This window comes from Pelobates fuscus, chromosome 10, assembly GCF_036172605.1.
Source record: "Pelobates fuscus isolate aPelFus1 chromosome 10, aPelFus1.pri, whole genome shotgun sequence".
NCBI classification, from domain to species: Eukaryota; Metazoa; Chordata; class Amphibia; order Anura; family Pelobatidae; genus Pelobates; species Pelobates fuscus.
Window position 1 is genome coordinate 26,240,556 of NC_086326.1, and position 14,255 is coordinate 26,254,810.

The 14,255-nt window shown below is 36.7% G+C and overlaps 1 protein-coding gene across 2 annotated transcripts in view; it reads right to left on the minus strand.

The window, feature by feature from the left end:
- Positions 1-14,255, minus strand: part of BLNK (B cell linker) — a 171,980-nt gene that overhangs the window by 107,640 nt on the left and 50,085 nt on the right. The window contains exon 3 of one of the 2 annotated variants that reach the window (XM_063435232.1): positions 8,522-8,568. In XM_063435232.1, coding sequence (XP_063291302.1) covers positions 8,522-8,568 — 47 coding nt within the window. Of the gene's footprint in view, positions 1-27; positions 227-8,521; positions 8,569-14,255 lie in introns of those variants that run through there. The other variant, XM_063435234.1, reaches the window with a different exon arrangement.

The window sequence follows — 14,255 nt, forward strand, 5'->3', positions numbered from 1 at the left end:
ACATAAACACAAATGTAAACAACTTACCGGGTCGCTTTCAGTTTCTGACTCATTCTATTAAGCGAGTTCTAGTTTTCTTTGTTTAACCAGCTCCGTAGAACGTCGAGAGCTATTTTGACTGTGCCAAATATCTGTTTATTTCTTGTACATGCGAGAGAGTTGTTTTATTCTATTTATTTCTGACAGTGATCATAATGTAATGTCTGGTTTTAGTGTTAAACAAGAAACTTCCTCATTGCATCACGTTAATCATTAAAAAGACTAATGTTAAATCTGAGCATTCAGCACATAATCTGATGGGCGGCTTCGTTTAGCAATCAGACAAGTTCTTTAACCCCTTAAGGGCACATGACATGTGTAACATGTCATGATTCCCTTTTATTCCAGAAGTTTGGTCCTTAAGGGGTGAAAGGGGAAGTATATATATTATCTCATCTTTTTTTTTTCTTTCTTTCATTTAACAACTTTAACAATGTTGTAGTTGTTTTATTTGTTTATTAAAATATGCGTATGTGTACCTGAAATTAATATATGGAAATGTGTTAAAGAAAACAAAGCTGGGCCCAGTAACGCCAATCCCATTTTACATGCCTGGCAATAAGAATTCCCAGACTCGCATGTTTCTGATTGATGCATTGTTGATTGAATGGCAAAACCTCAGTAAGCGATAAGAATGCATGAAATACTTGATTTTATAATTACTATTTTAATAATTGTTAAGTTACTCCTGTATTATGATGGATAAGGAAGGAAGAGAAATAGAGATAGGAAGGGATAGAGGGGGAAATTAAGGGAATAGGGAAAAGGAGAAAGGAAGTGAAATAGATAAAAAAAAAAGGAGAATAAAGGAATTATAGAATGTTTATAGATTCTGATATATTTGGACAGATTATTTTCTATTTCTAATCTCTTTCTCATATTATAATACTGTTACTAATTTTATTAAGTATCAAATAACTTTGCCTAAGATTTACCAATTTTACATTTAAGTTTTTGTAATTTTCCTTTTGTACTATTGAAAAATAAAGAATTAACTAATATCTATCTATCAATCTATCTATCTATCTATCTGTATATTTTAGTTCTGCTCCTTTCCCCCCCTCTATCGGTCGCTTCTCACTTGAATTGTGAACAAATCAACATTTAGTGGCTGACCCCAGCCATCAATCACATTGTTTTCCCATTAATCACGGGTGATATTCCGTGTCATGAATTAAAATCAACATGCTCGGTCATTGCACGCTAAGTTTGTTTCATATTTCGGCTACCTTTCAGCTTGGAGTTTGGGAATTCAACAGATCATCATCCAAATTCGGACAAATTGCAGTTCTAAACCAAACAAATCTCCAAGTCTTAAAAAGTCTAAGCAGACTGATAAGAAAAGAAAATCAAACTGATCGAATGTTGAACAGATTGGTGAATTTAACAATAAACCTTGCCACATTTAATTTTTATACATCCCCATTATTCTCTTGGGTTTATTGATTTAAATAAAGTGTTTCAATATCGTTCACAATATAACACTTTTTAAAGTAAAATTAGCATTAAGAGCAGGCCAATTGCTGTTCAGTTCCTCTAAAGGTGGACGTCAAACAGTACGACTCTTCCTATCTCTTGAAATCGTGCATTCTTTTTCCCAGGGAATACTTACTAACATTTGTCACCTGAGCAACCTGGATTCTTCTCTTTTCAAATTCTAAAGTGTTTATGCTAATAGGGATAATTCCTGTATTTTTTGGTCTCAAACCTTGCCTTGACTTGAAAAATCCCAATATTCTAGTCCAGAGGTAGGCAACTTTCGGCACCCCAGATGTTGTAGACTACATCTCCCATAATGCTCTCACAGTCATAATGCTGCAAAGCATCAGGGTAGATGTAGTCTGGAATAACTGGAGTGCCAAAGGTTCCATATCCCTGTTCTAGTCCATTGTACAATAAGGCAAGGAACGAACTGTAGCTCAACACCTGTGACTGGGGTCACAGTAAAAATGGTGAGAGTTATGTATTTTCTAAAACGGTTATAATACATCTACACACCAAGCAGCCTTGTATTTGTTACAAATCTTTATTATCACTCAAATATCATTTCAAAGGCATCTCTTTAATGTCTGCTCTGTACTGAGAAGATTACAAGTTTGTCGGGCTAAATTCGTCATTGCAATGTGCCTCTTATTTTAGTGACAGAATAGAAAGTAACACTTTCATCTTCTTAATATCCATTTTACAGCTTCAAACCAGGATAAAAGACACAATGAACTCGTAACAGAAAAAAATATATACTCGTTCGTTCAAAGGAACCCACCTTGTGAGAGATTAGTTTTGAAAAAAAACTTCACACATCATTTATTATTTACAGAATTATTTTATTTAAAATTCATTGTAAATGGTCTCCTAGAACTCAAATATTCTTGTATCCTTATTTTTAATTGTGCACTTCGGATTCTCATCCAAAGATGCACATGGTTCAACTTAAACTCCTGGTGGGAATATGGACTTTTACGTTTTTTACCATGTTGTATCCTTTACAATAAAGCACATTTAACTGGTGGCATTTACCCTTTTATCATGGGTTCCTCCAGGACCACCAGAAGCTGTGCTTCTGGTGATTCATATTTATACAAGACCAAAAAACACCAGACAGTTTGAAAAAGTAATTGATTATTATGTGTTGTAAGTGGAAACAATGAATCAGAATGGTTCTGTAGAACTTTCACTATGGGTGTCAATTCATGGTGGTTGTTAAAGCAACCGCTCTTTGATAAATGTTTTGAGAACAACACAGGAGAACAAAGGGAGATTATCGGAATAATACCTGTGTTCTGAATACTTGCTGATCACACAGAGGGCTTTATAACCGCAACCTTTGGTTGGAATAAATCCTTGTGAAGAAGTTTTTTTTTAAATGCTATTGTGACTACATGTGACACTACTAAACCATAAATTGGAGAAATAGGACAATGTATAAAGTTCTCATGCTCTGCTTAAACTTTGCAAATTTCTTGTCCATTTTCACAATTTCCAGTTTAGTGAAGAAAACATTTTTCATAGATATTTATGTAGAAAGAGAGTGAGTGATAAATGATAAATAATAAAATCAATCTATAATCAATAAGGAAAGCCAATAAGTAATAAATGCTGAAATCAATGTATAAGTAATTATTATATAAGTAGATAAGTATATAACTAATTATTACAAATATAAAGAATTATAACTGGTACTATTACTTAGTTATGAGGAGTAAACAATTACTAATAGTACTAAGTATTTAGACTTCTATAAACCACAGTTTGTAATATTAAATGTCTCATTGTTTATGTAGAGTTTGCAATGCAGTTGATGCGCACTCACTTACTGTAAGTGATACAGAAACAGGTTGCGACAAACAAAAAAACAGTTAGAAGGATAAAATAGAATTAAAATAAAGTACATAGTCAATAAAAATATATAGTCCACATTTTCTTCTATGGACATTGGTTCCTAAAAGAATACCAAGGTCATTAAAATAAAATTTGGACTATATATTTTTATAGATTATTTATTTTATTTTTATTCTATTTTATTCTACTTAGTGTTTTTTTTTTTGTCGCAACTTGTTTCGTAATTTGTATCTTTTGTCTACATTTCGGGGATTATGGAGGGGTCCCTGCAACCAGTGTTTGCTGCCCATAGTTGACCTGCTTTAGAAACTCTGAGCATTTGCCTGTCCTTTCTAAATGTCTTCACTTGCTGGTAACTTCCTGGCTGCTTTCAGTTTGTGAAAAAACGAGAAACAAATGGTTTCATATACTTCTGTGTTTCCTAGTTTACACAAATCATTTGTCAGTTTCATTTCAGTTGTTCGTGTTCCCTTCATTCGTATATTTCGACTCTGTAAGCACTGTCTGGGTTTGCTATAGCTGCTGTATGCAACTTGTAACACCTTGCTGCACAGGCGTTATATTGGGATAATACAATTATTACGCTAAACGCGCTGGAAGGGCCAGGATCGACTGAGAAGCTTCAGAAATGTCATGGTCTTTGCAGAAGCCAACAACTTGATAAAAGCACCTTATCATTCTGTAACATGATTATGATCTAAGACTTATTGGACGCCAATATAGATTCTAAAATCTGCATATTAAAGTATCATAAAAGGTACTCAGGGTTCTACAGCGATAACAACAACAGCAACATATGTTCCATTGATGACTTCCTTGACTTGGTGTGATATGATTCATTATAACATGGTGTAAATGTTATTACTGTGGTCGACATCCTTGCTTACTCCTTACTTTGCCTGCTTAATAGATAAGATAATGAGATTTTTGCCAGCCATACTATTATTACTGAAGAGATGCACATGACAGTGTGCTTATTTTTGCAAGCTTAATAAATATTAGAGTGTGAGTTTCTGATTGAGAAGAAAAGTCAATTATAGTTATTACCCCAATTAGATTGATTAAACTCCTAACTATTGAGTTAAAAAAAATTGCTTAACCGGACTATGTTCATGAGATGAATCACTAGCACAGCATATAATATAGGACAAAATAGCATTTTTTTGTGTATACGTTTCTATTCAGAAGGAACACTCCATGCACCATAACCGTTGTAGTATAGTGTAGTTGTTATAGTGCTTGAAGTGTTCCTATAAGCAATTTATTTTTGTAATTACAAATTATTAAAAATAATCATTTACAGTATAGATCATTTTATAGATTGTAGATATTTTATTATATTATAATATTGTAAAGAATCTCTTATTTTTCAATATGTCTGACGGGTTCAGGAATAATAGTGGAGAAATACAAGCAGTCATTTGATATTACATCATAGATGCAACACGGAAATGAAAAAAAAAATGGTTAAATGCTTACCTGCTAATTGGTATTTGTAAGATAACTGCTGGTATGTCTGGGAATGCAGATTCCAATTTTTTTTTTTCAATAAAGTTTATTTGAAAGATTAAAAAAAGTGGTTAACTAACTTGCTAATTGGTGTTTGTACGATAACTGATGGTATGTTTGGGAATGTAGACCTCTTAAGTTGTCATCACAATGAAGCATTACACGTTACAGTAAATATGATTTTTTTGGCAAAAACTAGTTATTTGTTTCCTGACATTATATAATTTTCCCTACTAATGCCTCCTTCCAGTGGTTGATTTTCAACATCATTGAATTTCCAAGAGGACTACAGAAATGTCTTTGAAAATCTTTGAGAAATGTATTCCTCTAGCAGGCATGGACACACTGAAGAGTATTGAGAGAAGTAAGTGAGGCTTTGTTTGTTTATATTTCTTTAATTTATTCTATATTTGCACGATTTAAACATGGGATCCACTCTGGGCTATTATAATGGTCAATGCTATATTGAGTTTTACAACATGAAACCTTATAACGTTTGCACAAGATGAGACAATAGTTTTCTGCAGTGTAATATTTCTATCAGTGCTAAGGGTGACGATCAATAGTCCAGCTATACTATAAACCTAATGAGTGCGTAAATAGTGACGATTAACTAAGGTATTGACGCACAGTCTGATCCGCTGTCTGCGTCAGAACTACGTCATTGGTACAGAGATCCTGTCTGTTTTTATTTCTCTCTATGAAATCATACGAATCTAAAACTGATATATTGCCCTTGACATTTTAGGGGAACGTGTAGTTTTCCTTTTGTATTTCGAGATTAGAATTTCATGAATAAAACAGTCAGATTGCATGTGTTCTAAAAGGGAATTAATGTAATTTCACGATGCATTGCACAATGCCTCTGAGGAATAGAGGTATGTTACACATGCCACGCACAAGATGAAAGGAAACTGTTTTGAAATAGATGTATAATATGTCCTTTCTGCAACAATGAAACGGAAAACGAGAATATATAACCTAGTTTTTGTAATCATTAGGTTAATATTTGTGTTTAATAGAGACATAGCTTATTGCTTAAGTTTCAAGTCTTTAAAGTAGATTTTCCGTATACAAAGTATTTGCACCGTTACCGATACATTTCAAAAAGGTCTATAATTTGTCATTTATCCCTTCATTGTAATAGTTTGAGAAATGTATGCTTCAGAAGTTAGTAGTAATTTAATATGGTACAGCCATATCTTGAAATGTGGGGCAAAACTTAATTAACTCATCTGACATTTCTTCCTAGGGCTGCAAAAACTGAAAAACTTCAACATGTTGTCATCTTTAAAGGAACACTATAGGCACCCGGACTACTTCATGTCATTGGTCTGGGTGCTGTGGTCCTATCCCCCTTAGCACTACAATGTAAAACATTTCAGAGTTAGAGACACTACAATGATTACGTTGCAGTGCTAAGACTGCCTCTAGTGGCAGTCTTAGCACTGCACTCTGTGACTCTGTGAAATGACGCTGGAGGTCCTCAAGGTTTGCATCATGACATTCAGCATCTTGCAAAGCCATGAGAAAGAATTGCTTTAATGCTATCCTATAGGGGAGGCCTAATGCCCATCAGCTGACGTCAGTGGAGGAGGCGTGTGATCCAGCGCCAAAACACCTCGGCACTGGAATTATGAAACTGACTGAAAGTATTTTTTTTCCCCCTTTCATGGATGACTGTGGGGAGGGGGCGTGCGAGCAGAGCGATACTTTAGTGTTAGGAATAGATCTTTGTATTCCTAACACTAAAGTGTTTGTTTAAGAGCCCAATCAATAGGTTGATAATGAACTGTAAAATGTAGGATTTCTAAAAGCGTTGGTTCATCATAAAGTGTCCACAAGTTTAAATAAAATATAAGTTTATGTTTAATCTTATCTAGATGTTGTGCATAGATTAGAAAACAAACTATCTGCAAATATGGTCCCTCTCCTCATATACTATTCCGTCCTCACCGTAGAGGGATATGCCGACAGCATAGTCCTGTATGGGGACCAATGAGTGACAGGGGAGAGCAGGAGAACCCATCTACTCCTGTAAGAGCCTTTAACTGGCAAGTGCATCTTTTGTTAGAGGAATATATTCTGATGCTGATACTCTGGAATTATCTGTGCACTAAACCTAATTCCAATGCACCACCCCTGCAATAACCATTAAAGCGCAAGCTCATATGCCAAATCAAGAAAATCTACCTGGGTGGGTCCTACAAAATCTCTAATGATACCTATAGTGTATTCTTATGAATCTCTACAAATTAATTAACCACTAGAAGGGCAACTATTTGGTGGGCAGCAGCGCTGTAACATGGCTGTGTAATAAGAAAGCAAAATAAAAATACATAGAATCAAGGCCTGTGCTCAAACTCCTTCTACTCTGTGGAGTCAGCAATGGCTATAGTATTCAGCCATTAGCAAAGGACTCTCCTAAGAAGTTTGCCTTAACACAGCTGGTAACCTTACCCTTTAATAGCCATTGCAGTGGTATTAAAAATCTCTGTGATTTAAAAGGAACACTCCAAGCACTGTAATCACTGCAGCACAATGCAGTGGTTATGGTGCCAGGAGTGCCCTGGCGTTCCCCTAATGTAAGTAGTCAAACTCTAACTTTCCAGTTCTGAGGGCCAGAAACTCCTTTTTGGAGCTTCCATTACCTCTCCTAATCTAAGCCTTGCAATGCAGGTCCAACTCATTTAGTAAGAGCATCAACTGATTGCTCTCAGCCAGTGAGCCAAGCCCTGTACCGCTGCGCTTGTTTCTGTCTGTCTGTTGGTCAAACTTCAGAGAGCAGATAACCTCTATCCCTCCTTTAGGTTGACGTGGACCCCAGGTAAGAAGTTAAACCATGAGCAAGTGGATTGAACAACTAAATTATTATTAAACACCAGGGCACTTCTGGCACCATAACCACTACATCAATATTAAGTGGCTATGGTGGTTGAGGTGTTTCTTTAAATGAGTAAAGAATTTTGTTTAGTGCACAGCTAACCTTTTTTTATTTGTTTTGTTTTATATGTGAAAATAGGAATGGAGCCAGGGGACTCTGTGATACTTATGTGAAACTTATGGTACCTAGACAAACCCTTCAATAACCCATATCAGTGGTTATCAGTCTGTGTCATAGACCCAGGGTTGCAGCTTGCAGGCAGGTGTTAGTCTTGCTTGGCTGGGAATTTTACAAGGGGCATTTGTCGTTTCATGTTGTTTGAATTATATGGACTAAATGGAGCGGAGTATTTGTTTGTTTTAGTGGGGCTGAGGTTTGTTTACAGCAAGAAAAACAAGGAGTTTTGGGAAGAGGAGCTGTATGTACTGTTAATTGTCCAATTGTTTGCAAAGGACCATCTGTGGGTATAAATACTGCTGCACCTATATGTGTACTGTTTCTGCTGGAAACGCTGTGCATACAGGGTTTTTGCACTTTCTTGCCTGGGGCTAGATGCACCGCTGGAACACATGACTTAGGCAACCCAGAACTCTAAAGGCTGGGCGGCAACAGACGTGGTCAGCTTCTCTTCTTTCCCTCCTACCCTCCCTAGCCTCATCCGGTGAAAAAAGTCCAATCAAATACTTCTGCACGAACGACAATGTTTACATCAAAATTACAATGTTCAATCAAAATCAGAAATACACTTACGGTTGATAAAGGATGTTGAATTTATTCAGTTCACGTTCAGTCATGTTCTACAAAAAAACAGAAGAAACGTTACAAATAATATATATGTATATACATATAAAAAATTTTCAAATGTTAATATGTTTTCTGAGCAAACATAACCTGGGCAATATGATGTTTAGGCAACTTTTTGTTTTTAAATTTTAGGGACAGACATATACTAGTTTTTAGACATTAAAGGAACACTATAGGGTCAGGAACACAAACATGCATTCCTGGCCCTATAGTATTTACCACCATCTAGCCCCCCTTTCCCTCCTAAATATTGTAAAATTACTTTTATTCCAGTATGCTGCTGCTGGCTCTGTCCCTGATCTGCATCCTTGGCTGACATCATCAGAAGTGATGATCTGAGCCAATCACATGCTTTCTCATTGGAAAGCATTGGATTGGCTGAGTTTGTCAAGGAGGCAGATCAAAGGCAGAGCCGGCACAAGCCAAACAGCCCTGGCCAATCAGCATCTCCTTGTAGAGATGAATTAAATTAATGCATCTCTTTGAGGAATGTTCAGTGTCTCCATGCAGAGGGTGGAGACACTGAATGTCAGTCACACTGTGCAGCACTGCTTCATGAAGCACCTCCAGCAGCAATCAGTAGAGTGGACAATGAAGTTATCACTAGGCTGTAATGTAAACACTGCATTTTCTCTGAAATGACTGTTTACTGCAACAAGCCTGAGGGTAATGATTCTACTCACCAGAACAAATTCAATAAGCTGTAGTTGTTCGTATAACACTTTCAGGGTTATTTACTAAAGTGAGAATTCATAGGAAATTTCACATTTAAGGCCAGAGTAGCCAAACTGAAAGCATAGCTGACTTTCTCCACTTTGGCTATTTTGACCTTAAATTTTAAATTCACTTTGAATTCTCACTTTTGTGAATAACCCTGTAACCTTTCCACAGATTCCACAAAAGCTTTTTGATCCTGGAATATGAGGAAATAGACAATGGGCAGAGCTTTACAAACAGACAGGACAGACCTACAGCCTACAGGGAGTCACATGTCACCCTTAAAAAGTACAGATTAGGTGAAAGCCTAGATTTTGTTATGGGAATCCTAACTTGGTTTACGTTACTACAGACTAGGCCTCAATTAAAACTTACATTATAATCATGTGGGAGAAGACAAAGATGGCTCGGAGTTGGCCTTTTAAGGCATATCGTGCATAAACCTTAGAATTATGTATAAAACGTCAACATATTCCGCAACGCAGTACAACATGTGACAAGACACATGACTACCATGCAAAGCAAGCCCACAGGGGCAGTGCTGAGTGTGAAACCACCCACAGCTGTGAGTAGGGGGCGAGAGCAGGGCTGCATTTTGCTGTATTTTACCATGTATTTCTTTTGTCCAGGAACAGGACAGGGGACTCAGGGCTAATAGTAATAAATGCCAAAATTTTGACTCAGGGCTTCTCAGAGCTCACATGGGGCTCTAACCCGGTCAGACAGCAGCCCCCTGCCGACGCTCCTGTTTTAATGCACAAATGCATGAGATACTATTTTCCAGGGCACTCTGTCTTTTTAAATATTTTTTTAAATGGTTTTTAAATGGGGTTTTGGGGACACAACAAATTTAAAGGTGCTGCAACTCTTGAAGGTTTAAAAACACATGCCACAAGTTCAGAGTGTTGCCCTGATGTTAAGTTAATTAAAATCGTCGCGTATTCAATAAGGACAAATATTTTATCATTTATTCTATTCCTGACAAATTAGCCAGTTTGCGCTCAATCCAGCATTGCAGATATTACATTAATAACAGATGATAACCACAAATTGAGTTATTTGCTCAGGATAAGAAAATCCTTTATTCATTGTTTTTATACATTTTACTATGTGACCACTGAACAACTTTCACAGGAAATCTCACAGCTAAACTACAACAATCACTAATGACAATTAATTAAAACAAACAAAAACTGTGTATCATAACTAAAACTGTAGCTAACCACGTATCCTTTTAAGCACACGTTTAACATGCCATATTCATATGAGGTCATTTGCAAAGTGCGCCCCTAGTGGCAGCCAGTAAACTCTATTATTAGCATAATGTATGTGGCACTCATCACAACAGTGAGTTTGTACGTCACTACATTGCTAGAACATTTGTCTACTTTATGTACCCTGACTTCTATGTGTTAGCTCCTCTCTATCTGTCTCTCTTTTGTTCTTTCTTGTTCTCTCTCTCTTTCTCATTCTCTCTCTCTTTTTTTCTCTCTCTCTGTCTCTCTTTTTTTTCTCTCATTCTCTCTTTTTTGTCTCTCTCTTTTTCTTTCTCTCTCATTCTCTTTCTTTTTCTTTCTCTCTCATTCTCTCTCGCTCTTTCCCGCTCTCTCTTTTTCTCTGTCTCTCTCTTTTTCTCTCTCTCTTTCTCTTTGTCTCTCTCTCTTTCCCGCTCTATCTCTTTCCCACTCTTTCTCTTTCTCTCTCTCTTTCCCGCTCTCTTTCTCTCTTTTTTTGTCTCTCTCTCATTCTCTCTCATTCTCTCTCTCTTTCACTCCCATTCTCTCTGTCTCTCTCTGTCCCTCTCTCTTTCCCACTCTCTCTTTCTCTCTTTTTTGTCTCTCTCATTCTCTCTCTCTCTTTCTCTCTCTCTTTCACTCTCTCTCTCTCTCTCTCTCTCTTTCTCTCTCTCTTTCACTCTCATTCTCTCTGTCTCTCTCTCTCATTCTCTCTCTCTCTTTCGCTCTCATTCTCTCTCTCTCTCTGTTTCTCTCTCTGATCTCTTTCTCTCAGTCTCTCTCTCTTTCACTCTCATTCTCTCTCTCTCTCTCTCTGTTTCTCTCTCTTTCTCTCAGTCTCTCTCTCACTCTGTTTCTCTCTCTTTCTCTTTCTCTCAGTCTCTCTCTCTCTGTTTCTCTCTCTTTCTCTTTCTCTATCTCTCTCTCTGTTTCTCTCTCTTTCTCTTTCTCTCAGTCTCTCTCTCTTTCCCGCTCTCTCTTTCTCTCTTTTTCCAGCCGTTTAAAACATTTGGACAGAATCAGGTATCTGGCAACAATAATACCAACATCCTCTCGCAGCTCTTTCTTCGAACTCTATTGAACTGTGTATCACATCATTATTATTTCAGTCACCTGTTTTATGTATCTAAAAGCACGAGGTTTCCTTTTCTGTACATTGTTCAATGCTGTGTAAAGCGTATGTTGCCCAGCAGGGCTTCGGCAAAGATCTCCAAATATCTTTATTATCATCGATTTCTTTATTTTTTAATTTTTTTTTCTCTCCCAGTTTCCTGATGCCGCAATCCCCAGGATACTTCCTTTTTTCACTGTACATGAGAAGGGTTATAAATGCTCTACGATTCACCAAAGGCCCAGCTGTATAATATCCAATTCCTGTTGCAGGACATTTGATAGACACAGCGTGTCCTTCTATATGATCTATTTATGACTTTAAAGTCACATATATCAAACTATGAAGGCTTGGAAAGATACCAGAGAGGAACTACGTACTTGCAATTCTAGATAGGGTCATAATTATTCTCCTCAAACTTTAATGCATGCTATAAGGCTAGCTATAAGGCTATACAGCTAGTTATAAGGCTCTACAGCTGGTTCTAAGGCTATACAACTAGTTATAGGGCTATACGGCTAGTTATAAGGCTAGAAGGCTAGTTATGAGGCTATGCGACTAGCTATAGGGCTATACGGTTAGTTATAAGGCTAGAAGGCTAGTTATGAGGCTATACGACTAGTTATAGGGCTATATGGTTAGTTATAAGGCTAGAAGGCTAGTTATGAGGCTATACGACTAGTTATAGGGCTATATGGTTAGTTATAAGGCTAGAAGGCTAGTTATGAGGCTATACGACTAGTTATAGGGCTATATGGTTAGTTATAAGGCTAGAAGGCTAGTTATGAGGCTATACGACTAGTTATAGGGCTATATGGTTAGTTATAAGGCTAGAAGGCTAGTTATGAGGCTATACGACTAGTTATAGGGCTATATGGTTAGTTATAAGGCTAGAAGGCTAGTTAAGGGTGGACGGAATATTTCAACACAAGAGTTTCTCATTAAATTGTTATTATTAAAGATGGACATTGATTGTGTGCCCAACAATAACAAAAAAGTGCGTTTATTCGTCAAACATATTAAATCCTAATTAAATCTATTTTTAAATTACCGGTACCATTTGCATTCTTACAAAATGCCAGATATTTCCTGGTATGATAACCAAGCATATACAAATATTTGCATAGTCTGTCTTCAACCAGCTAAAAAGCTAACTCACAACATTATTTTAATGGCTGCACAGGATGACAGCTTGCATAATAAGAATCAACTGTTTTGTAAAGTTAAAAAGCAAAAAAAAAAAACAAAAACAACTACAGTGAGGGAAAAATGTATTTGGTCTCCTGCTGATTTTGAACGTTTGTCCACTGACAAAGAAATGATCAGTCTATAATTTTAATGGTGGGTGTATTTTAACAGTGAGAGACGGAATAACAACAACAACAACAAACATTCTAAATTGATTTGCATGTCAATGAGTGAAATAAGTATTTGATCCCCTATCAATCAGCAAGATTTCTGGCTCCCAGGTGTCTTTTATACAGGTAACGAGCTGAGATTAGCCGCACTCTCTTAAAGGGAGTGCTCTTAATCTCAGCTCGTTACCTGTATAAAAGACACCTGTCCACAGAAGCAATCAATCAATCAATCAATCAGATTCCAAACTCTCCACCATGGCCAAGACCAAAGAGCTGTCCAAGGATGTCAGGGACAAGATTATAATTAAAATTTATAGACTGATCATTTCTTTGTCAGTGGGCAAACGTTCAAAATCAGCAGGGGATCAAATACTTTTTTCCCTCACTGTAACACCAATAAAAACTATTCCAATGATTCAGACCCTAAATAAATCAGACAGTAGAAACTGCCACTGTAGTGTCCCTTTAAACGTTTGCTGCAAAGTTTGAATAATTATCCTGATATTCCTTGACATTCCTCTTCCTACTACTTGGCTGCTATTCAGTAGCACGGTACAAGGTGAGCTGAGTTTGCTCATGTGCAGTGTTTGAAGGAACTGTAGCATTTCAAAGCTCCTTTGCTGGTAGCAATATTACTAAATGGAGAACCAGTGGAGATATTGGTGTCTATGTCAGGTGACAAGCACTACAGGGTCAATGTAGTAGGTCTGCACTGGTTACTTTAATTTCGCACCATCTTAAAAAAATATAAAAAAATACGAAATAACGTAATTATTTTCAGAGATTTATCAGTCTGTTCCACTTTTAGTAATCATGCCCATAAATATCTAACAAGTGAACAGAATGGTGGAAAACGGTGGTATCTCAATTTAATCTCATCCCGTCATCCAAAGACCACCTGCTTTTATTTGGAGTATTTAATTGGTCTCCGCAGATTCAGCCATGGGATTTTATGTTTGCCCCAGGCGCAAGCCTACGCTATTCCTTTTATTCACGTTCCTATGTAAAAAAAAAAAAAAAGTCAAAATATCAACCATACCGTATTATAAATATTCAGTACGCAAAATCATCCGTGCTCTACATTAATACAAGAGAGTTTGTACTTTTTAAAATAGTTCCATCATTCACATTCTCCGTGTACAAGATAGGCATCTGTAAAGAAGTACTTTGAGCTGAAGTCAGTAAGTGAAAAAGGACATCCTTATGCAGTCTACGGCAAAGATTTTACATAATAGCAAAGAAATTGTAGGTACTAATGT